Source organism: Adiantum capillus-veneris, chromosome 16 (genome assembly GCF_014529385.1).
Source record: "Adiantum capillus-veneris isolate H3 chromosome 16, ASM1452938v2, whole genome shotgun sequence".
Taxonomy (NCBI): Eukaryota; Viridiplantae; Streptophyta; class Polypodiopsida; order Polypodiales; family Pteridaceae; genus Adiantum; species Adiantum capillus-veneris.
The window spans coordinates 133,610,801-133,635,604 of record NC_140946.1 but is presented as its reverse complement, the minus strand read 5'-3'; the positions used below and the strand labels follow the sequence as shown (position 1 = coordinate 133,635,604).

Sequence of the window (24,804 nt, the reverse complement as noted above, 5' to 3'; positions counted from 1 at the left end):
ACAATGCTATGAGAATATTCCTCTAACAAGAATGCAGCAGAGGTTTCTAATAACCTCCCAGAAAACGTTTTCTCTATTTTTAAGACAGACATAACACAATGCTATGAGAATATTCCTCTAACAAGATCTATTGGTCTTTTTAATACCTTATCTAATCTGATAAAAATAGATTTTTCCCACAGAGCGACACTTGGATATACATGTATCTACAAAAAAGAATACATGTTGGGTTAAAAAAATCTAAAATGTCTACACCTGTCATCTTTAGAGAAGATGATCTATATAGGTATATCTTTTGGATCCTTAATAATTGTTGTCTCCAAATAGGGATTGACGGGAGCAAAGCGAACCCCGAACCCCGACGGCCTCTAAAACACCGGGGACCGAATGGCGCGCCTCGAGCCTGCCATGGTAAAGCAAACAGGGGGCACCACCTAGCTTCAGCGGCTAGGACGCAAACAACACACCACCATAACAAAGTTTTCATCCAAGAGAGATGGATGCTTGGGAGTAATGATAAAGAGGGAAGGGAATGAGATCAAGTGAGAGAGAGAGAGAGAGAGAGAGAGAGAGAGAGAGGGTATAGCAGCTTAGTACTTAGGCACCACAAAAGGATAGCGAATCCGCACACCCTTCACACATACACAAGCTCACTCCAAACACAAAACTAGGTGGCGATTCCGCACACCTCACATGGGCAAAACATTGCAAGAAAACATACTCACAAAACCTCAAGCTTTATTTAGAGAATAAGGCGATGAAATAGGGAGCATAGGGTAGGGGAATGAGAAGGGAGAGCGTGGTAGAGCACATGGCGGATAGGTGGGAGTTGATGGCGAAGACTCGCACGAGGGTTATGGCCATCATCCTTCATTTAGTTTCCCTTCATCTTCCATATCCCAAGGGTGTAGAGGTCATGCTCAAGACGAGCATGGTGATTGCGGTGATGGTGATGGTGATGGTGTGGGTGTGTGTGTGTGCACTAGGCACACATAGTGCATAGTGTATTCTTTGGTGATGTTGTGTGTGTCCTTAGTGTGATGGTGACCCCTCTTTATATAGGGGAGGAGGGGGAAGGAATTCTAGAATTTAAAAATGAAGAAATCATTATCTACATAGGCCATGTGACTGTGGGCCCCACTTGTCTAGTTGTGTGTATATGTGCCAGAACAGCAGTCTCATGAGAGAGAGACTAAGAGAGAGAGATGGGTTGATGAAAAAAAGTGAGAGGTGACATGGAGAATAAAGTAATTACAAGAGGGGAGTGTGTTCAGAGGTGAATCTGTGTGCAGATGTGTGTGAACACAAGAAAAATCAGGTAACCACCGGGTGGGGATGGGTCTGTGGGCACCTTTTTTCAGTGAAACTGAGTGTGTGTGAGTGTGGGGGAGGTTATTTAGCTACAAGACAAGAGACATGGCGCCCTTTAGAGAGAGAGGGGGGTATTTGGGTCATGGGATATGATAGGAGAGAGAAAGAGGGGGTGGGGTATACTATTTTGGAAGACAGGGTAAGTTGCATGTGAGTTAGGGTGCATTATTGGTGAGTTATAATGCATTATTGGTGAGAGGTGGGGTAGCTTGAGGGTAGAGAGAAAGGAGAAAGGACAAGGGGAAGAGAGAGGGGGTTGACCTTTTGAGTGGAGGAGAGGAAAAGGGACACACGGCGGGGCAACAATGAAGAAAAAGGAGGCAAGGTGGGGATGGGCTGCCCCGCAGGCATGAGGTGGCCTATTTTACCTTTTCTATATATTTACATAATCATACTTTATTTTTTCTTACTTTTTCCAATGTCTTTTATCACTCCCTCCCTAAGAGGTGGTTTTCATGGGGTGGGGACGAGAGAAGAGGGGTATGGGAGCTTGGCTTGTGAAAAGCCCCCATCATTAGCCCTCCCCTTTTGGCTAGAGGCATTCATGTCTCTAGCTCATCTGTTTGATCATTATCGTCGGAGGTGGAGCCTGATGGTGTGTCCTCATCTGGAATGTCAATAGGTGGAGCCTGGTCAAATCGAAGAAAATAAGGTTTAAGTCGCCAACCATTTACCCTGGTTTTATGAAGTTTTCCATCAACCTCCATAAGCTGGTAGCTTCCATTGGCATACTTTTTCCTGATGATGAAAGGACCTTTCCATTGGAGTAGGAGTTTCTTATCCTTGCACGTGTCGAAGCGATTGTCGTAGCGGAGCACCAACATTCCTTTCTTCAATTCTTTTTTCCGGAGATGCTCGTTAAAGCTAAGCCGTCTATGCTCTGCATAATAATTTATTGCTTCTTCTCTGTCCAGCTGCAGTCTTTCCAAGTTGATGATGTGATCTCTCAAATGCATGTTGGGTTGTTGAATTTAGCTTGCCATTACTCTGAGACTTTGTAGTTGCACTTCAATGGGCAAGATTGCTTCCTTACCAAATACTAGATGATACGGTGTGAATCCCAAGGATGTACGAAATGAAGTTCTGTAGGCCCATAAAGCTGGTAGTAGATACTTATCCCAGTCTCCGAGATGATTGTTTACCTGCTTGGTAATAATTTTAGAAACCATTCCATTTACCTTTTCAACTAGGCCATTACATTGAGGGTAATATGGTGAAGAGTGCCTCCTTGTAATGCCTAGTTTCTGCATTAATTCTCCTACCAAGTCTGCTTTGAAACCTGGCCCTCTATCAGAGATGATCTCTAAAGGTGTGCCAAACCTACAGCATATGTGCTCGTAGATAAGTTTAGCTACCTCTTCCGCTGTGATTCTAGTGGTGGCTGTAGCCTCTACCCATCTAGTCATGTAGTCGACCCCCATGATAATGTAGAATTTTCCTGAGTTGGCCCTAGGTAATGGCCCAATGGCATCGATACCCCATTTTTCAAATGGGCCATATGAGAGAATAGGTGTCTGTGGTTCAGGCATAAGTGACCTAGTGCCGGCCTTTTGACACAACTTACATGTTTTGCACCAGTGGTGTACATCACGGTTGAGGCTAGGCCATATGAAGCTTGCCTGCAAGATTTTCCTACTTGTTATGTCTAGGGCAAAGTGACCACCACAAACCCCGTCGTGACAGCTAGCAATTACTCCCGTGATTTCCTGAGAGAGAGGGACCTTCCTGAGTATTTGGTCCTTACCCTTACAGTACAAACCATCATTGATGAGTCGATACCTTGTGGCCTTCCACGTCAGCCATTGCTTCTGTCCCTTTGTTAAATCTGATGGGCATTCCCCTGTTTCCAAAAAATGCATGATGTCAGGCAAGGCATCACTGCCTTGAAATAGAGGGAGCTTTAGTTTTATTGCTCCAACCACCACTTCCTGTAGTCTTTCACTTGCTAGGGCATCTGCTTCTTGGTTTTGAGCCCTTGGGATATGGTGTATTTGAACTTCTTCAAACTTACCCAACAAGGTTTTTACACCACTTAAGTGAGTCCTTAAACTAGGATTCTTGCATGTCCATGCTCCATTTACTTGCCTTACCAAAAGTAGAGCATCCCCAAATACATTAAGGCGTTGTACACCTTGCGAGACGCACCATTGTAGACCCTTGGTTAGTGCTGCATACTCAGCTTCATTGTTAGAATGTGAATCTAACAATTGGCCCAACGAAAATACCTTTGTCCCTTTGTCATCAAAGACCACTATTCCTGCAGCTGCTTTGTCGGACGCTCGCTTGTAGGCTCCATCAAAGTAGAGAGAGTATGCTCCTTCTACCATCGGTGGCACTGGAGGTAATCGTACTTCTCCTTCCTTAGATTGCTTCTCCTTCCTTTCAAAGACTTGGTAGGTCATGAGTCCCCCCAAACTTGCCCTTGTCATGCTTTCTACCTGTACCGTGTAGTCAAACTCTTGCAGACGAACTAGCCATTTAGTAATTCTAGCAGACACATCCATGTGTTGCACAACATAGGGAAATATTTCATCCGTGGTTAGAATCACAAATTGCTTAGGCAGCAAATATGACCTAAACTTTGTAGTTGCAAATCTAAGAGCTAGGACTAAGTGTTCCACATGGGTGAAACCTTTCTCTCCTGCTGTCATCATTCGACTAGGGAAGTAGATTGGCCTCATGAAAGATGTCGTCGTATCCTTTTGGAGTAGCACAGCCCCCAATGAGTCATGACCAAAACTTGAGGTGACATAGAATTTTTCATCCCACTTAGGTGGTGAGATAGTTGGCAGAGTGGCTAAGACCTCCTTTACCTTGTTGTAGTGATGTTCGCTTTCCTCGTCCCAAGTGAAAGTTGATCTTTGAGTGAGTTGTTGCAGTGGTAGAACAAGTTGTGATAGTAGATGTATGAATCTACTTAAGTACCTCACCTTCTGTAGAAAAGAGACCAGTTGACATGCGGTCGTTGGTGAAGGTAGGGCTATGAGTGCGGACACCTTACTTGGGTGGGCGTTGATACCTTTTGCTGAAATTTCATGGCCTAGTAGAATGACTTTACTCTCCCCAATGTGGCATTTATCCACATTTAATTGCCCACCTAGGCTCTGCAACCTAGCCAAACCTTCAGTTACCTTTTCTAAATGTGAAATATGGGAGCTATATATACAAAAATCATCAATGAACACTCTTATGGATGTTCCAAAGAACGGTTGAAAAACATATGTGACATATCTTTGGAATGTGGCATGTGCATTTGTGAGACCAAATGGAATAACCCTGTATGCAAAACAACCCCATGGCGTGATAAAAGTGGTTTTTAGCTGATCTTCCAAGGCTATGCGTATTTGAAAGTATCCAGAATAACCATCACAGACGGTATAGCATTCAAAACCCGCTACTTCATTCAGAATTTCATCCAAGAAAGGGAGAGGAAAGTGGTCTCTCTTTGTAGCTGCATTTAGTGGTTTGTAGTCAACACAGACCCTCCACTTGCCATTCTTTTTAGGCGTCACCACTACGGGTGACACCCATTCTGAGTTTTCTACAGGATAGATGAATCCCGCCTCCAGCAGTTTCCTTACCTCGGCCAAGAGTGCCTTTTCTTGTATGACCCCCAATCGTCGTAGCTTTTGCACAACTGGTTTTACCCCTTCCTTCAGCTTAATATTATGTTCCACCACTGTAATGCCCGTGATTCTTTCATAGTTGTCAATGAATAGGTTAGGAAATCCCATCAACATTTGCAAAAAACTATCTTTCTCCTCAAGTGTTAATTCCGTAGACAACATACCCTTCAACCTACTTCCTCCTAGGCCAGGTGATTTTCTCTCCTCTTCATTGGGTTTCCCTTTTGGTGATGGATCACCAGTTGTGCTTACCCTTTGTGGATCCTTCATAATGATACCCATCACATCAATGGAATTGTCACTTTCGTCGGTGGATGTGGTCTCCTCCTCAGAACTGGAAGATTCGCTAGTGTTTTCATCTGCCGATGTTTCCAGATTCATTTGCTTCTGCTTGCCAATCCTCATGTCGTAGTAGATTGTCTCCCCTTTCTTACCGGTCATGCGTAGAAGGCCAGTACCCCAGTCCTGTTTTGCCTTCATGGCCATCAACCATGGCCTTCCCAAAATTAGTGGATAGCCCTCCCCCTTAGTAGGCATCACAAAAACACCTACCTCTACCTCAGTGTTGAAAGCTTTGATTTTCACGGCACTTACCACACCCACACACTTTACTTTTGCGTTGTTTGCCATCTTTGCCTTGCATGGAGAAGGCCTGTCAACCTCGAGCCCTAATCGAAGCATCATAGCTTCGCTCATTACACAGATTTGTGCACCTCCATCAATGTAGGTGTTTCCAACCCTCTTTCCTTTTATGTTTACGTCGACAATTGGAAGGATGTCATCCATGTTGCATCCCGAAATTGCTCCGGCTACCTTTGTTTTGGAGCGTCTTGTACTTACCATTTTAGACCATTGTCGCCTTACTTTAGGTACAAGATGTAGCAGCTGTGGCCATGTAATCTTCGGTCCTTGCTCTGCCACATCCAATGTTAGATCATAGGGCTTAGAACTTTCCCCTAGCTGGAAGTCGGTGATGCCCAATTTTCGTCGTGGCTTGGATGGCCTCTTGCTAGTTTCTCCTCTCATGCTTCTCTCATCATCTAATTGTGTAGCCTTCTCCCTCCTAGCTCTTTTCACAGTCATGGCCTCAAGTGGTTCTAAAAAGGTTACCTTCTCCTTACCCTTGTCCCTCTCCTTTGCTCTGGGTGGATCCACTACTACGGCTTTTCCTTTCTCTTCTAGCCTTATGATGTTTACAGGGCAATCAGGTGGTGGGACTGGTGGAAGAGGTGGGATGGATGCTTGTACTGGTGTCTGGGGTGGACGTAGAATTTGTGTTGGTAGGGGTGGTGCTCGGGGTGGGGGTGTTCTTTCTCTAGGGGGTGACAATTGGTTCCTCCTACCTCCTCTATTATAGTTTTGTCGTGGTTTGGGACAGTAGTACATATCGTGACCGTCTTCTCCGCAGTTGTAGCAATGATACTCCCTGTTTTGTTGTCGTGCTCTTCTAGGGTCTTGATCCCTTTCTTGACTCCTCCCTTGCTGTATTAAATGGACAGACAAATTCTGCAGTTGGTCAGTAATATGGGCCAACATATCTTGTTGGTCATCTCTTACCCCAAGAGCCGGTGGTGGTGGTGGAATGGTGGTTGTCGTAGTTGTTGGTCGACGCGATGTTCCTGCTTCTGTTGACTCGGTTTCTTTGGCTTTCATTCACAGCTTCTTGTCCTTAAGGCGAGCAATCTCAACGGCTAACTCGTACGTAGCCGGGAATCTACCTTTCACCTTCTCCTTGAGAAGTGGCCATAAGCCATGCGTGAACCGATCTTTTTTTAGGAAATCGGGTGCGGCTTCCCCCCTTGCCAGTGACTCAACCCACCGTTCCCACAAATCCACAAATTTGGACTCATAGGTGGCATATTCTAAAAGACCCTCCTGCTTCAAGTCTCTCAACTTGTCCCACAACTTTTCTGAAGTGGTACCTCCCCCAAAGCGCCTCTTAAAAGCGGTTTTTAAGGGTTCCCAGTCATCCTTGGTTGCTTGTGGAAGTGCATTGTACCATGATCTAGCTTCTAGCTTCATGAGATGCTTAAAGATTCTAACCCGGGATTCATCCGTATCTTTGTTGCTCACTACACATGCTACTTCAAAGTCATCTAGGAAGTCTGTTACCAAATCCTCCCCCTTCTTTCCTTTAAATGTTGGAAATGCTACACTTGCCATGATTACTCAGAGAGAGCTAGAAAGACACACTGCTTAACTTGCAAAAGTTTTTTTCTTCGTTACAAGGAGGCGTGTATACCCTCTTATACTAGGATATAGATTAAAACTTCAAACGGTACATTGCCTTGTACCAAAGGTAGGACAAATGGTTGATCTGATGCCAGAACCTCAAAAAATCGCTCCCCACCCAGCATGGTGTCAATGACGTGTTGGTAGTGAGCCTTCAAATCCAGTATTACCTTGATTGAGCGTACATGTGTTGGTATGTGTGATCTGTCTTGAGGTAGGTTGTACTGATTCATGTGAAGCTTAGAGGTGCTTAGTCACTGTCCAAGCTTGTGGGAGAGGGTGGTGTTCTTTCCTGAAACAAACTCAGTAGATCCCTAGTTTCTCTAGTGAGAGTGTGAGCCAATGATTCCGTTATTTGTGCTGTAGCATCAGGTGCGACTTAAAAACTGACTGTGATAATTACCTCGGTGACTTGAGTTACCCGATTCTCAAAGTAGAATAGTATTGATTCTCTATTGTGTAGAGCTCCTTCCATTTTGTTGTTGTGGGTTGGTTGTAGGTTGCGGACATGGTTTCGACCTTCTCCTTCTTCTTCTTGGCACTTGGCCTATGTATACCCACTGGGTTTGGCGTGTTGGTTGACTCTCCCACTGCAAATCGATTACCATTACGCCTGGCACTCGAGCTTCGATGGAGATGCGGAGTTCGTCTAGTTGTGCTTGGAGCTCTTCTTCTTCTGTCGTCCAATTAGCAAATCCTGCTAGCCATTCATCCATTCACAATAGTTTAGGGGTTTCAGTCTTGTAAACTGAAGGGTTTCATGAAAAGATCCTCAGTGGGGGCACCAAATGACGGGAGCAAAGCGAACCCCGAACCCCGACGGCCTCTAAAACACCGGGGACCGAATGGCGCGCCTCGAGCCTGTCATGGTAAAGCAAATAGGGGGCACCACCTAGCTTCAACGGCTAGGACGCAAACAACACACCACCATAACAAAGTTTTCATCCAAGAGAGATGGATGCTTGGGAGTAATGATGAAGAGGGAAGGGAATGAGATCAAGTGAGAGAGAGAGAGAGAGAGAGAGAGAGAGAGAGAGAGAGGGAAGGTGGGGGTATAGCGGCTTAGTACTTAGGCACCACAAAAGGATGGCGAATCCGCACACCCTTCACACATACACAAGCTCACTCCAAACACAAGACTAGGTGGCGATTTCGCACACCTCACATGGGCAAAACATTGCAAGAAAACATACTCACAAAACCTCAAGCTTTATTTAGAGAATAAGGCGATGAAATGGGGAGCATAGGGTAGGGGAATGAGAAGGGAGAGCGTGGTAGAGCACATGGCGGATAGGTGGGAGTTGATGGCGAAGACTCGCACGAGGGTTATGGCCATCATCCTTCATTTAGTTTCCCTTTATCTTCCATAGCCCAAGGGTGTAGAGGTCATGCTCAAGACGAGCATGGTGATTGCGGTGATGGTGATGGTGATGGTGTGGGTGTGTGTGTGTGCACTAGGCACACATAGTGCATAGTGTATTCTTTGGTGATGTTGTGTGTGTCCTTAGTGTGATGGTGACCCCTCTTTATATAGGGGAGGAGGGGGAAGGAATTCTAGAATTTAGAAATGAAGAAATCATTATCTACATAGGCCATGTGATTGTGGGCCCCACTTGTCTAGCTGTGTGTATATGTGCCAGAACAGCAGTCTCATGAGAGAGAGACTAAGAGAGAGAGATGGGTTGATGAAAAAAAGTGAGAGGTGACATGGAGAATAAAGTAATTACAAGAGGGGAGTGTGTTCAGAGGTGAATCTGTGTGCAGATGTGTGGGAACACAAGAAAAATCAGGTAACCACCGGGTGGGGATGGGTCTGTGGGCACCTTTTTTCAGTGAAACTGAGTGTGTGTGAGTGTGGGGGAGGTTATTTAGCTACAAGACAAGAGACATGGCGCCCTTTAGAGAGAGAGAGGGGGGTATTTGGGTCATGGGATATGATAGGAGAGAGAAAGAGGGGGTGGGGTATACTATTTTGGAAGATAGGGTAAGTTGCATGTGAGTTAGGGTGCATTATTGGTGAGTTATAATGCATTATTGGTGAGAGGTGGGGTAGCTTGAGGGTAGAGAGAAAGGAGAAAGGACAAGGGGAAGAGAGAGGGGGTTGACCTTTTGAGTGGAGGAGAGGAAAAGGGACACACGGCGGGGCAACAATGAAGAAAAAGGAGGCAAGGTGGGGATGGGCTGCCCCACAGGCATGAGGTGGCCTATTTTACCTTTTCCATATATTTACATAATCATACTTTATTTTTTCTTACTTTTTCCAATGTCTTTTATCACTCCCTCCCTAAGAGGTGGTTTTCATGGGGTGGGGACGAGAGAAGAGGGGTATGGGAGATTGGCTTGTGAAAAGCCCCCATCATTAGCCCTCCCCTTTTGACTAGAGGCATTCATGTCTCTAGCTCATCTGTTTGATCATTATCGTCGGAGGTGGCGGCTGATGGTGTGTCCTCATCTGGAATGTCAATAGGTGGAGCCTGGTCAAATCGAAGAAAATAAGGTTTAAGTCGCCAACCATTTACCCTGGTTTTATGAAGTTTTCCATCAGCCTCCATAAGCTGGTAGCTTCCATTGGCATACTTTTTCCTGACGATGAAAGGACCTTCCCATCGGAGTAGGAGTTTCTTATCCTTGCGCGTGTCGAAGCGATTGTCGTAGCGGAGCACCAACATTCCTTTCTTCAATTCTTTTTTCCGGAGATGCTCGTTAAAGCTAAGCCGTCTATGCTCTACATAATAATTTATTGCTTCTTCTCTGTCCAGCTGCAGTCTTTTTCCCATTCTTGGGGAGTTTTTATACTCGTTTCTTCTGGAAAAGAGATAATCTCAAGCTCGTATCTTATGAATTTACAAAAAGAAAAAGCAATGGACCCTTTAAAAATTCTTTACACACCTGTCTAGGAATACTATTTCTAATAATACATGCCTCATCCGAAAGTTTTTCAGCGTATGAAGAAATCAATATTTTTATTACCAAGTTTATCAATAATGGGTTTCTTAGAAAAGACCTAGTTGCATGTATCTGCAATTCCTTAAAAATGCATGTCTGGTGCGGCCTTAAGTTTGACCTGTAGAACTTGATTAGTCTCATTAAACCAGAATGAGATACACTTGGAAAATTAATTTCTCACGTCGTGAAGGAAACCCCCTTTTTTTCCTTCAGAAAAATAGAAATAAATTTTTTCTTCTTCTCTGTTCAAGAGGTAGTAGGCCCATATTCTATGGGTCTACTACCTCTTAGAATATGGTGCCTAGGAAAGGGTGGGCGCGTGCGCGCGCACACACACACACACACACACACACACAAAATTACATGAGTCCTTTCTCATGCTTCAGTACATAAATTGGACAAAAAGAGCCTAGCTTAGATTTTTTTAAAAACCCTCTTTTTTCTTCACCTTTACAGCTCAATTAACCCATCCATTACATGATCACACAAGCACCTGTCACAATAGAAACACATGTTTGGACACTCAGCCAAAGGTAAGATACGGTTGGCTAAAATTACACTAAACTCCCTAGTTTGGGGTGAGTAGTTAAAATATCCTCTTGGGGATAGGCCAAAATGGTGATACAAAAATATCTTATGATGTGGTGGAAACTGTGCTAGCAATAGAAAATCCACGTTTCATTAAATGTTCCACATAATAATACTATGGCCGTAAGCACAGGTCTCCCTTTATCATCGCCAGACGCATATTGTTTTTGAAGTGTTCTCGACCCAAAGGGTCACCCATATCACTCTATTTTGATATGTCCACCATTTCGTCTGCGCAACTGATGTTCCTAATTGAGGGAATAGAAGACAATTAATGGAGTATGGTGTTTCTCGTGATGGACTTACCTCACTTACTGCAGATTGGCAAGCGTTATTGCTAATACCTGATCTTGACTATAAGTCAGAGTAGATGAAGTATAAGACACAACCTAAGACAAGTTATTGAAGAAATTTGTAAACTGTCGGCTTGAAACTCTTTGAAATTTCTTAAGTCTGTTACAGTGCACTCTGAAGTATAATATGCATGTCTTATATAGACCCAGATAGCAACCTCTACCTAGTGACTATCTGTACAAAAAACCCACTCTACCTACCAACACTTATTGGGTCCCGTAACACACTTACTCACCTTTGTTTTCTTGACATATGTTTCTCCTAGAAACTTACCCAACTGGCCATCCTACCTATAATAGTCTCTTTTGAAATATCGGTACTATGAGTAGTTTTTTCGTCTGTGACCATCGAGAGTTGGAGAATATACCTCATAAGAATTTTTATGCCACGCTTTGACTAAGCAAAATTTGTATGATATATTCAAACTGGCTACTGCTACAAAAGTACTGGTTCTCATAATTTCACTACAGGCAGTAGAATAAGTGGGTTTCTTGGTAGCCTCTTTTTAGAAATTACTTAAGCTTGGTTTTATTTGCTGTCTTTAAAACCCTTTAAAAATGGCCTTACCATTAGAAAATTTCGGAGGTCATTTGGAGGGCCTTGTAAGAAATTGTATTTCTCTCTCTAGATTTTTTTTAAAAAATGCACTTGCACCTTGTGAGTACGTCCAAAAGGACAACCAGACACTCTAAAAAGTAGATTTATATTCCCAATCGTCCTTGAAAACGATCACTTTTTTATTTAATACGAGCGTCTTTTTCAGGAGGGAGGTGCGGCGCATTCAATGCAGCTTACGTCATCACTGGAACTTGAAAAGTCACAAACTCTCAAATAGTGATAGATTTGAGACTTTTGACACCACCAATGTGTTCGAAACACCAAAATACCCTAAAAACGAATGTCTACTTGTCTCGTTCCGACATCCGGAGAGGCAAAAAATGTCAAAAAACCCCAAAAAATGGGCTTTTTACTTAAGGCGCACGAGGAGGCATTCTAAAATTCTAGAATGCCCCCCTGCGTGCCGTTAGTACAAAGCTTCTTTTAGTGGTTTTTGGACACTTATCTTTCAAGAAAGGCCCTTTTTAGAGGTTTTTTGACATTTTCCTCTCGAAAAGCTCCCTAAAAAGAGGAAAAAAGGGGCTTTTTACTAACGGCGCGCGAAGAGGCATTCCAAAATTTTGGAATGCCTCCTCGCGCGCCGTTAGTAAAATGTTCTTTTAGGGGTTTTTGACATTTTTTGCCTCTTTGGATGTCGGAGCGAGGCAATTAGACATTCATTTCTAGGATATTTGGGCGTTCCGGACGCATTGACAGTATCAAAAGTTTCAAAATCTTCCACCACTTGATAGTTTTGTGACTTTTTGAGTTCCAGTGATGATCTAAGTTGTATTAAATGCACCGCATCTACCTTCTGGAAAAGGTGCTCGCATTAAATGAAAGAGAGTGATCGTCTCCAAGGACCACTAGATTATTAAATGAGAAGAGGGACACCTTTTATATTTTTGTTAATATCAATCTATTTTTCTACGTAACGTAGGCTCTTCTCTCATTGGAGGAGCTTATTTTCCTCTCTCTTCCAAAAGGCCCTCCAAAAGACCTCCGAAATCTCCTAATGCGTATGAACACCTGTATGGAGTTTTTACCTATTAACCTTATGCAATCTTTTAATCTACTTGTACATCCGCTCTATCGCATGCTACCCTACCCTCTCCAAGTGAAAGGAGTGTTCATAAAGATGCGGCTATTGCACTCATGATTCGACACATGTTGTGCGCTATCGGATCTTGTGCTAATGGGATCCTTGGAGACATAAGCTTTATGAGCGACCTTGATTGCGGGAATGTCTGGCAAATGTAGGGTCCCATCCGCTACGGTTGTGCTTCAACCTCTATAAAACCCTCACAGATATGAAACAGGTCAGTGCTATACTCACTTAGCATCAATGTTCTGTATTTTCAACCTATGTGTTCAAATTTCTAAGTTATTAAGACTACTTCATGCCTAAGGGAAAGGAGAAATTTGTGGAGGAATTGTCATCTTCTCCGAGTCTATAGGTTAGTTTAATTCTTTTTATTTGATCTAGTGGGGTTCTTCTCCTATCTTGTATTTAAGACTGGGATGGGCTAGTGCAGTTGAGACATAATGATAAACTGGTTTTGAGAGTCACTCTGTGTATTGATAACTCTGGCTAGTGGACTATTTTGTGATGGAATGGCATGCTCTAATTCTGGGTTGGTTTTATGATGAAAACTCTAAAAGAATTAGGAATCTCACTTTCATATGATTACTTGGTACTGAGGTACTGCCAGATCTAGAAAAGAATTTTTGAAAGTTTTGAAAATTAATAACATCAAATACCCTAATGATGTCTAGTTCTCATTTTTAAGCTTGATTATCGTTGCTGACTGCCATCATGTATCCGAATGATATCTGGTGTTTTTTACTATACTAGCCAGTTCTGTTGCTCACCATTTGCATCTTGAAAACATTGCTGACATGTTGTAGCTTGGGATAGCTTGCCTAGTTTTGGTTTAGTTCCCCTGCGGTAAAATGATCTTAGCTTGGCTCTATTGAACTTGGCCACACATACTCTCATTTCATATCATTTTTGTAAGAAGTTGGTTTTTTTTTTGCATTACAAATTTACCTGCATGATGGTGGTTACAAAGACGGTGAAACTTTAATTCTCTAGCTAGGGTACTGTTATGCTTTTGGGCTTTTGCTTCGCTTAGGGGCTTTGACTTGCCCATCTAGTTTGTTTATGATTCAGAGAATAGAACTTTGGCTTGAACTATAAAAACATACTTTATGATTCTTTTGCTTTTCTGATTTCCATACTAAGAAAAAAAATGTGCTCCTTCTATTTAATAGCGGGTAACAGCTGATGGAATCACTCTTTTAGCAGGGATTGAAACATGAATTTGTTACTGGCTTTTTGAAAAATTATGTTGGCCCCAAGAGAGTCAGTTGTAAATAATGATAGCATTGAAATGATTAAATCTGTTCTCAACTCAAATAGTGGTATATTTTGAAAAAATTCAAACATTTGGGTTGGGACTCCTCTAGTCGTTCTGTTGGTTACCGTAGTCCTGTACCTTACTGTGTCGTTTGGATAGATTTTGGTTTTGCTTTCTCTAATATACTATAGAGGCCTTTACACTCTATAACTGAAATAAAATTTTGGCTCTGACTTTGTTCATGCGTAACCAGGCTTTCCTCTATCTCTTCAAATGTTGTTCTGTAATGGAATAGCTGTTAAGAACTGATGCTTAGTGTTGGTCGTATGTCTCGAGCTAACTTGCGCTTGCTTCTATGGGGTAAAAATATCCCCGATGTGGTTAAAGAATGATTTAGAAATATTAAAAACATAGGTTTTTGAGATAATCTCTTTAAAAATCTTTAAACTAAGGATAGGTAGCGGAATGTTAAAAAACTGTCTTGATATATAGTAGCATTTATTATGGGAATCTCACTCTTTGGGTAAGATTTGCTAAAATCCAAGGACTCTTCTTCTATTTTTTTTAAAAACATAATACACGTTGAGAACTGTTGTTTTTTCATTGTGACATGGATAACAACTGGGATGCCAGCATCACCTGCGTACAGTCACTTGCTAACGAATTGTTTTCTTGTGGATATGGGTGCAGGTGAGGGCTACCTTCTTTGATAAAAACATATTGTTCTATGTGGTTGAGGACATGAGGCTTATCTTTCACCTTGAAGTAGCTTCACTCTAGACTTAAGGATTACTTTCTCCCATGTTGTACTTTCTTGTCTTCACTTCCTTGTACAAAATTTATTCTCAATAGCAAACAAATTATTGTACAAATCCATTGTATTTTTTCCTAGAATTATTGGTCTCTGTGAACAGGTAGTGTTCGTTTGCACGTATGTATCTATTTAGAAATGCTACACAAACACACACACACCTCTAAAAGCATGTGCAAGGTTGGTGAGGGGAACCACCTTTTGCATCTTGATGTCATTGATGAATCCTGATTGCCATTCATTATGCTTACTACTATTGTCTTTTTCGTTTTTTCTAGACTAGACCCTCGACACCGGTTGTGCCCAGGACTCCTAGCACAACTTCACAGATACACTCACTCACCTATGGTGTTTTTAATTACAAAGTACCCTTTTGAAATCTAATCCACTTATTGTATGTTGTTGTGTTTGATGTAGGTTGACCTCCTTTGGAGCTCCACGAGAGCTGACCAAAGGGTTCAAGATTTAGAGTAGGCACTCAAAGAGACTTGAGTGGCCTTCGAGATTCTACCATTGGGCAGCACATTGCCTACTTTTTAGCACAGTAATTTGCACTCCGGAATGACTACCGAGTCCAAGCATAGTCCGGAAACGTCGAAGCTTCTCAACTCCGAGGGCCTTGGTAAAGATATTCGCTATTTGCTCCTCTGTGCTGGCGTAGACCAAGTCAATGTCGCCCGCCAACACTCGCTCTCGAACGTAGTGGTAATGGACCTCTAGGTGATTGGTCCTGGAATGGAACACTAGGTTCCTAGCCAACTGCATGCTGCTGAGGTTGTCACAATGGATGACAATCTGTTGGTCCACCTGCACTCCCAATTCCTCAAGTAATGTGCATAGCCAAGCTACCTCGCACGCCGCAACTGCTACACCTCTGTACTCGGCCTCTGTTCTCGATAAAGCAACCGTAGGCTGCTTTTTGCTGCTCCAAGTAACAGCAGAGAACATGAAGCCACTAGTAGATCTGCTATCAAAAAAGCTACCTGCCCAATCTCAATCTATATACCCATACAATGCTAATGGCGCATCTGCTGCATAGAACAATGCGTAGTCAAGAGTCCCTTGCACATACCAAAGTGTGAATCATACTCCATCCAAATGTGGCTTCCTCAGAAGCTGCATGAACTGACTCTCCAAGCCTACTGTGTAGCTCAAGTCTAGCCTCGTGATAGTTAAGTAGATTAGACTACCCACAATCTTCCTGTACATCTTGACATCCTCAACAACAACACTCTTCTCTGCACTCAGCTTTGCATTCACATCCAAGGGAATAGAAATTGGCTTACAATCAGCCATACAATACTTTGACAACATGTCCAAAGCATACTGTCTCTGTGATAGCCATACACCCTCTGGAGTCCTGATCACCTCAATGCCAAGAAAGTAGCGCAACTCGCCCAAATCTTTCATTTCAAACTCCTATTTGAGAAGACCCTTCACATGGTCAATCTCCATAGCATTGTCACCCACAATAATAAGGTCATCTACATATATGGTAATGACCACAATCCCCATATCACTCTCACGTACATAGAGTGAATGATCAGCATGAGCCCTCCTAAAACCAATACTGACAAGATACTTGGCAATCCTGTCATACCATGCTCTAGAGCCCTGCTTCAAACCATACAAAGCTTTGAGAAGCCTGCATACATAATCTGGGCAACCTGGATCGACATAACCAGGTGGCTGATCCATATACACTTCCTCTTGCAACTCACCATTCAAGAAGGCATTCTTTACATCCATTTGATGCATAATCCATCCTCTAGATGCATCCACTGCTATGACAGTTCTCACAGTCTTCATCTTTGCCACTGGAGCAAAGGTCTCCTCATAGTCTATGCCATACGTCTGTGCATAACCCTTTGCGACCAGCTTTGCCTTGTGACACTCAATGTTACCATCAGCCTTATGCTTGGTTTTATACACCCATTTATAGCCAATAGCTTTCTTGCCACTTGGAAATGGCACCAACTCCCATGTCTCGTTTGCTTCCAATGCAGCCATCTCTTCATTCATTGCATCATCCCAATGCACATTTCCAACTGCATCCTCAAAACATGTGGGCTCCACATCCTCTATCACCTTAGCCATGTAGGCTTGGTGATGTGCTAGATACCCATCATAAGTCAATTTTTGAATTGGATTTCTGACTCTGTTAGATCTGCGTGGTCTTGGGTCACTCCTTTGCCCTCTAGCATCTTCTTGTACTTTCCTTACACCAGGTGTCCTGACAGCTGGAATTCCAAATTCCTCATCAAAACTTTGTTCAGAACCATCTGAATCTATGTCTACATGTGAAAAACCTGATGATGCATCAGCCATAAAGGGAGGTTCATCAACCTTTTCCTTTCCTTTTCGTGATACATTCCCTGTACCTCCTGGTGGAGTAACCTACATACGTAGTCTACCATTCCATGGCTTCTCAACAAAGCCACGAGAAGAGGACTCTTGTGGTCCACTCAAAACCTGTGACTGTGGCCTCACATTTTGTACAACCACATCATTTTTTACATCAGCCCCAATAGTGCCATGTCCATTACTGTACCAGCTGCTCATCTCATCAAAGACTACATCTCTGCTCACTCGTAATTCTCGTGTAGTAGGATTGTAGCACATGTACCCTTTTTGTTCAAGGGAATATCCCACAAGAATACATTTCTCTGCTTTAGGATCCAATTTCCTATGCAACTCATCTGGTACATGCCGTAAGCTATGCAGCCAAACACTTTCAAGTGTGCCAAATCAGGCTTTGTACCTGTAAACTTTTCCTCAGGTGTTACATCATGCACCGCAGCTATAGGTGTCCTGTTCATAATGTACACAGTTGTATTTATAGCTTCAGCCCAGAAATGATGAGGCATGTTATTCTCATTCATCAATGCATGTGCAACCTCTTCAATGTGCTTGTTTTTCCTTTTTGCGACCCCATTCTTCTCTGGAGTATATCTGCATGTAAACTGCCTGCGTATACCATGCATTCGTAGAAAATTTGAAAAATAATTGGAGAAGTACTCTCCCCCTCCATCTGACCTCAATGTCTTGATTTGCATATCTGTCTCCTTCTCAATCATGCCTTTGAAGTCCTGAAAGTGACCAAACACTTCACTTTTATTACGCATGAAGTAGACCCATACTTTCCTTGTATGGTCATCAATGAAATAGACATAATACCTGCAACCATGTATACTTGCAATATTGGTTGGACCCCAAACGTTTGTGTGCACCACCTCAAGTGGATTTTTACATACATTGCACTCATGTGGAAATGAGCCCTTTGTTCTTTTCCAAACTGGCATGCTGCACACACTTTATGCATACCATCCACCTTGAATTTGGGCAAACCTTTTACAATCTGTTTTGATTGCATGCTGCGCAATCTCTGCTCATTGACATGGCCAATGTGTTTGTGCCAAATCTCAACATTAGCCACAACACCTGTGCCCTGTGCAAATAATGCAGTTTTTACCTCAGGCATGTCTACATTCAGCGTAAACATTCTGCCCACACATTTGCCCTCTGTGATCAGCTTACAGCCATTCTGGAAATCTTCTACATAATAGCCATTTGGATTGAAGCGAACCTGCAAACCCTGCTCAACCATTTGTCCAACAGAAACAAGATTCTTTGTTTAGTTGAAGCTTCCTGGCCTTGGTGTTCACCTCGAACACTCTGCCTAAGTTTTTCCATGCAATGGCGGGGGTTTCAGCATCCTGTAGATAGCCCATCATGCCATCTGTGATGCTCATAGAAAGCCAATATATCACTTTGCTCTGGCCTTGTTGCCAGTCCCTCAAAGCTTTTCTTTGCTCTGCCATAGCATTTGCCTCAGGAATTTCTGGTTCCTTTTCATTGTCTCCTTCTACATAGTCCCAATAACCTTTCCCTTTTAGGAAATTAGTTATTCTAAACTTCCATGCAGGGTAGTTATTTTTCTTAAGCTTCTCAGTGACAATCTGACTGAAACCGTCAGACATCTTGAAGTACTAAGACAAAATATCTGCAATCTGCAAAAACCTACAAATCTGTTGAACCTGCTATTGTGGTACCTGTAACACTTTCTACACTCAACGAGTGTCCACAATCAAGCGTACATACAACCACTGTACTTGTATAGTAAATCTCTGTATACTGCACTTTGGAGACCTGTTCAAAAACCTGTACGAAAAACACAGAGAGAGAGAGAGAGCTACTGCACTTCACTGGCCTGACTACCGACACCAAGACGGAAAGAGAGAGTGAGCGAGTCAACAGGGCGAGAGAGAGAAAGTGGGTGAGAGAGAGGGTAAGGGAGCATGTGGTGGATAGAGAGAGAGAGAGAGAGAGAGAGAGAGAGAGAGAGAGAGAGAGAGAGAGAGAGAGAGAGAGAGAGAGAGAGAGAGAGAGAGAGAGATTATTGCGCCATGCATGGGTAGGGGCCCCCGGGTTGGCAAAAGAGAGAGAGAGAGAGAGAGAGAGAGAGAGAGAGAGAGTGAGTTTTTTATGCGCCCTCTTGGGCTGGCTATACAGAGAATGAGAGAGAGAGTGAGAGACTTTGACAGATAGATAGGGAGTGTGAGTGTGAGTGTGAGTGTGTGTGTGTGTGTGTGTGTGTGTGTGTGTGTGTGTGTGTGTGTGTGTGTGTGTGTGTGTGTGTGTGAGAGAGAGAGAGAGAGAGAGAGAGAGCTACTGTGCTTTGTTGGCCTGGTTGCTGACACCGAGATGGAGAGAGAGAGAGAGAGAGAGCGAGCGAGTCAACGGGGTGAGAGAGAGAGAGTGGGTGAGGGAGAGGGTGAGAGAGAGGGTAAGGGAGCATGTGGTGGGGAAAGAGAGAGACAAAGATTATTGCACCATGCATGGGTTGGGCCCCTTGGGTTGGCGAAAGAAAGAGAGAGAGAGAGAGAGAGAGAGAGAGAGAAAGAAAGAAAGAAAGATTTTTAACGTCTATGTCAGGCCGAAATCGGCCTATGAGACAAATCAAATGTACATTGTGTGTATGTCATCCGTCTATCGGAAAGACAAATGAAACAAAATTGATACAAAACTGAGCTGAATGTAGGTAGTGGAGTATCTGAGGAGGGATGGAGCTCTATCTCTAGGGGTATATGCATGTCTGTATGCTCAAGGTAGTACAATCATGAGAATGCATCAAGCTATCTAGCTCCATCCTGTACTAATGGGGGGGTGTAAGATGTGGTACATGGGTGGGTCTGGTGCCAAGGCTACCCGGATGAAAGCTGTCGGGTCAGCCCTCATCTGAGCCACTCGCTCCTCAGTGGCACGGCGCTCCCGGGCTCGGATCTCCTCGATCTGTCGGTGGTGGGAGCTCGCGCCCCTGTAGCCTGTGGTGGGGAAAGAGAGAGACAAAGATTATTGCACCATGCATGGGTTGGGCCCCCCGGGTTGGCGAAAGAGAGAGAGAGAGAGAGAGAGAGAGAGAGAGAGAGAGAGAGAGAGAGAGAGAGAGAGAGAGAGAGAGAGAGAGAGAGAGTTTTATGCACCCTCTTGGGGCTGGCTACACAGAGAACGAGAGAGAGAGAGAGAGAGAGAGAGAGAGAGAGAGAGAGAGAGAGAGAGAGAGAGAGAGAGAGAGAGAGAGAGAGAGAGAGAGAGAGAGAGAGAGAGAGAGAGAGAGAGAGAGAGCTAAATAATAGATGAGAGGGAGAGAGAGAGAGGGGGTGGCTGAGGGAGTGTGAGTGGGGTGGGGTGGCGATAATGGAGGGGAGAGAGGGGGATAATGGAGGAAAGGGAGGGAGTGGTGCCAGGGGGGGGGGGGAGGGGTTAGGGGGGGCAGCCCACTGTGGGCGCGCGGGGGTGGTTGGCGGTAGTAACTAAAAGAAAAAAAATGTTGTTTATTTTATGCTCTCCAAATGGGGTCGGTTCCTGCGGCCTTGGCTTTTAAGGCCGGCCATGATCAACAGTCTCCGGGTGAGCTAGAGTGCGGTGTGGCTAACCCTGTGTCATTAGCCCTTCCCCTAAAGGTTAGGGAATTTATGCCTCTAGCTCATTTGTTTGTGCATTTTCATCGGAGGTGGAGGTTGATGGTGTATCCTCATCTGGCATGTCAATAGGTGGAGCTTGATCAAATCGTAGAAAATAGGGTTTAAGCCTCCAACCATTGACTCTTGTCTCGTGAAGCTTACCATCCGCTTCCATGAGCTGGTAACTCCCATTGGCATATTTCTTCCTGATAATGAAAGGGCCTTCCTGTTGGAGTAGAAACTTGTTATCCTTGTGTGTGTCGAAGCAATTGTCATAGCGGAGTACCAACATGCCCTTCTTTAAAGCTTTGTGCCGAAGATGTTGATTGAAACTAAGCCATCTGTGTTCTTCCTGTGCCGCATAATGATTTATTTCTTCTTCTCTGTCCAGTTATAGTCGTTCCAAGTCAAGGATGTGATCTTTCAAATGCATGTTGGGTCGTTGAAACTTGCTTGCCATTATTCTAAGACTTGCTAGTTGCACCTCAATAGGTAAGATTGCCTCCTTACCAAATACCAAATGATATGCGGTGAACCCCAAAGATGTTTGGGATGAGGTTCGGTAGGCCCATAAAGCTAGGAGTAGATACTTATCCCAATCCCTAGGATGATTGTTAACCTGCTTGGTGATGATTTTATAAATCATTCCATTCACTTTTTCAACTAGGCCATTACATTGAGGATAATATGGTGTGGAGTGCCTCCTTGTAATGCTTAGTTTTTGCATTAATTCTCCTACCAAGTCTGCTCTGAAACCTGACCCTCTATCAGAGATGATTTCTAATGGTGTGCCAAACCTACAACATATGTGCTCACAGACAAACTTAGCTACCTCCACAACTGTGATCCTAGTTGTGGTTGTAGCTTCCGCCCACCTAGTCATATAGTCGACTCCCATGATGATATAGAACTTCCCTGAGTTGGCCCTAGTAGGCAATGGTCCTATGGCATCTATACCCTGTTTTTCAAATGGCCCATATGAAAGGATAGGTGTTTGTGGTTCAGGCATGAGTGACCTGGTGCCGGCCCATTGACACAACTTACATGTCTTACACCTGTGATGTACATCACAATTGAGGCTAGGCCATACAAAACCCGCCTGCAAGGTTTTCTTTCTTGTTATATCTAGGGCAAAGTGACCGCCACAAACACCATCATGACAGCTGGTAATTATCCCAGTAATTTCATTAGAGAGAGGTACCTTCTTGAGGACTTGGTCCTTACCTTACAGTACAGACCGTCATTGATAAGTCGATACCTTGCGGCCTTCCTGGTGAGCCATTGCTTCTGTCCTTTTGTCAGATCTGATGGACATTCCCTTGTTTCCAAGAAATCCATTATATCGGGTAAGGCGTCACTACCTTGAAACAGAGGGAGCTTTACCTTTATAGCTCCAACTACCATTTTCTGCAGTCTTTCACTTGCTAAGGCATCGGCTTCATGGTTTTGAGCCCTTGGAATGTGGTGTAATTGAACTAATTCAAACTTACCCAGCAAAGTTTTTACACAGCTTAAGTGAGTCCTCAAGCTAGGATTTTTACATATCCATGCTCCATTTACTTGCCTTACCAAAAATAGAGCATCCCCAAATACATTAAGGCGTTTTACTCCTTGTGAGACACACCATTGTAACCCCTTGGTCAGTGCTGCATACTCAGCTTTATTGTTAGAATGTTACTCTAACAAATGGCCAATCAAAAATACCTTAATACCTTTTTCATCAAAGAACAGTATGCCTGCAGTTGCTTTGTCAGATGCTCGCTTGCAGGCTCCATCAAAGTAGAGAGAGTGTGCTCTTTCTATCACCGGTGGCTCTGGAAGTGGTTGATTTTCCTCCCCTTTAGATTGCTTTACCTTCTTCTCTAAGTGTTGGTAGGTCATGAGTCCCCCCAAGCTTGCCCTTGTCGTGCTTTCCACCTGTACCGTGTAGTCAAATTCTTGCAGACAAATTATCCATTTAGAAATCCTAGAAGAAACATCCATGTGTTGTACCACATAGGGAAACATTTCATCCATGGTTAAGATTACAAATTGCCTAGGCAACAAATATGATCGAAACTTTGTAGTTGCAAATCTAAGAGCCAAGACTAGGTGTTCCGCATGGGTGAAACCTTTTTCTACCGCTGTCATCATGCGACTGGAGAAGTAGACTGGCCTCATGAAAGATGTCATTGCATCCTTTTGGAATAGCATTGCCCCCAAGGAGTCATCACCCACACTTGGAGTGACATAGAACGTTTCGTCCCACTTAGGCGGTGAGATAGTTGGTAGGGTGGCTAACACCTCCTTTACCTTGTTGTAGTGATGCTCGCTCTCCTCCTCCCATGTGAAAATCGATCATTGTGTGAGTTTTTGCAGTGGTAGAACAAGTTGTGATAGTAGATGTATGAATCTACTCAAGTACCTCACCTTCTGTAGAAAAGAGACTAGTTGACGTTTGGTTGTTTGTGGTGCAGGTAGTGCAATGAGTGTGGACGCCTTACTTGGATCATCATTGATACCTTTAGCCAAAACTTCATGGCCTAAGAGAATGACTCTACTTTCCCCAATGTGGAACTTGTCTACATTTAAGTGTCCTCCTAGGCTTTGCAGCCTTGCTAAACCCTCAATCACTTTTTCTAAGTGTGAGATGCGAGGGCTATATATAAAAAAACCATCAATGAACACTCTTATGGATGTTCCAAAGAACGGTTGAAAGACATATGTGACATATCTCTGGAATGTGGCAGGTGCATTTGTGAGACCAAATGGCATAACTCTATAAGAAAAACAACCCTATGTTGTAATGAAAGTGGTTTTTAGTTAATCTTCAAAGGCTATGCGTATTTGAAAATAGCCAGAATACCCATCACACACTGTGTAGCATTCAAAACTAGCTACTTCATTCAGAATTTCATCCAAGAAAGGGAGAGGGAAATGGTCCCTCTTTGTGGCTGCATTTAGTGGTTTGTAGTCGACGCAGACCCTCCACTTACCATTCTTCTTAGGCGTCACCACTATGGGTGACACCCACTTTGAGTTTTCCACAGGGTAAATGAACCCCGCTTCCAGTAACTTCCTTACCTCGGCAAGGAGTGCCTTTTCTTGTATGACCCCCAGTCGTCGTAGTTTCTTCACAACTGGCTTTACCCCTTCCTTCGTCTTAATGTGATGCTACACCGTTGTAATACCTGTGGTTCTTTCATAGTTGTCAATGAAAAGGTCAGGGAATCCCATCAACATTTGCAAAAATTTATCCGTCTCTTCACTTGTCAATTCCATAGACAACATAATTTTCAACCTATCCTCTCCTAGGCCAGGTGATTTATTTTCCTCTCTGTTGCTTGGACCTTCTAGTGACGGGTCGCCAGTTGTGCTTGCCCTTTGTAGATCCTTCATGATAATGCCCATCACATCAATGGAACTATCGCTCTCATCGGTGGAAGTGGTCTCTTCCTCATAAGTGGAAGACTCACTAGTAGTTTCATCTGCTGATGTCTCTAGGTCCATTTGTTTTTGCTTGCCGGTCCTCATGTCGTAGTAGATTGTTTCCCCCTTCTTACCAGTCATGCATAGATTTTTTCCCCCTTCTTACCAGTCATGCATAGAAGACCAGTGCCCCAATCCTGCTTTGCCTTCATGGCCATCAACCATAGCCTTCCCAATATTAATGGATATCCCTCCCCCTTAGTTGGCATCACAAAATATCTACTTCTACTTTAGTGTTGAAGGAATTTACCTTCATGGCACTTACTATGCCCGCACATTTTACCTTTGTGTTGTTTGCCATCTTTGCCTTGCATGGAGAAGTCCGATCAACCTCGAGCCCTAGCCGAAGCATCATAGCTTCACTCATCACACAGATTTGTGCACCACCATCAATGTAGGTGTTTCCAATCCTCTTACCCTTTATGTTGCCGTCGACGACTGGAAGGATGTCAACCATGTTGCAACCTGAAATTGCTCCGGTCACCTTT

General features: G+C 43.6%; 1 protein-coding gene across 5 annotated transcripts in view; it reads left to right on the top strand.

The window, feature by feature from the left end:
- The window catches only part of LOC147439900 (uncharacterized), a 102,700-nt gene that overhangs the window by 52,990 nt on the left and 24,906 nt on the right, over nt 1–24,804 (top strand). The window contains exon 7 of one of the 5 annotated variants that reach the window (XR_015184658.1): nt 14,765–15,037. The exons of 2 other annotated variants lie outside the window; for them this stretch is intronic. Coding sequence is in view for 2 of the 3 variants with exons in the window: in XM_086485628.1 (XP_086341754.1) it covers nt 14,765–14,784 (20 nt within the window). In the remaining variant the exon portion in view is untranslated. Of the gene's footprint in view, nt 1–14,764; nt 15,046–24,804 lie in introns of those variants that run through there. 2 more of the 5 variants (XM_086485628.1, XM_086485625.1) reach the window with 2 other exon arrangements.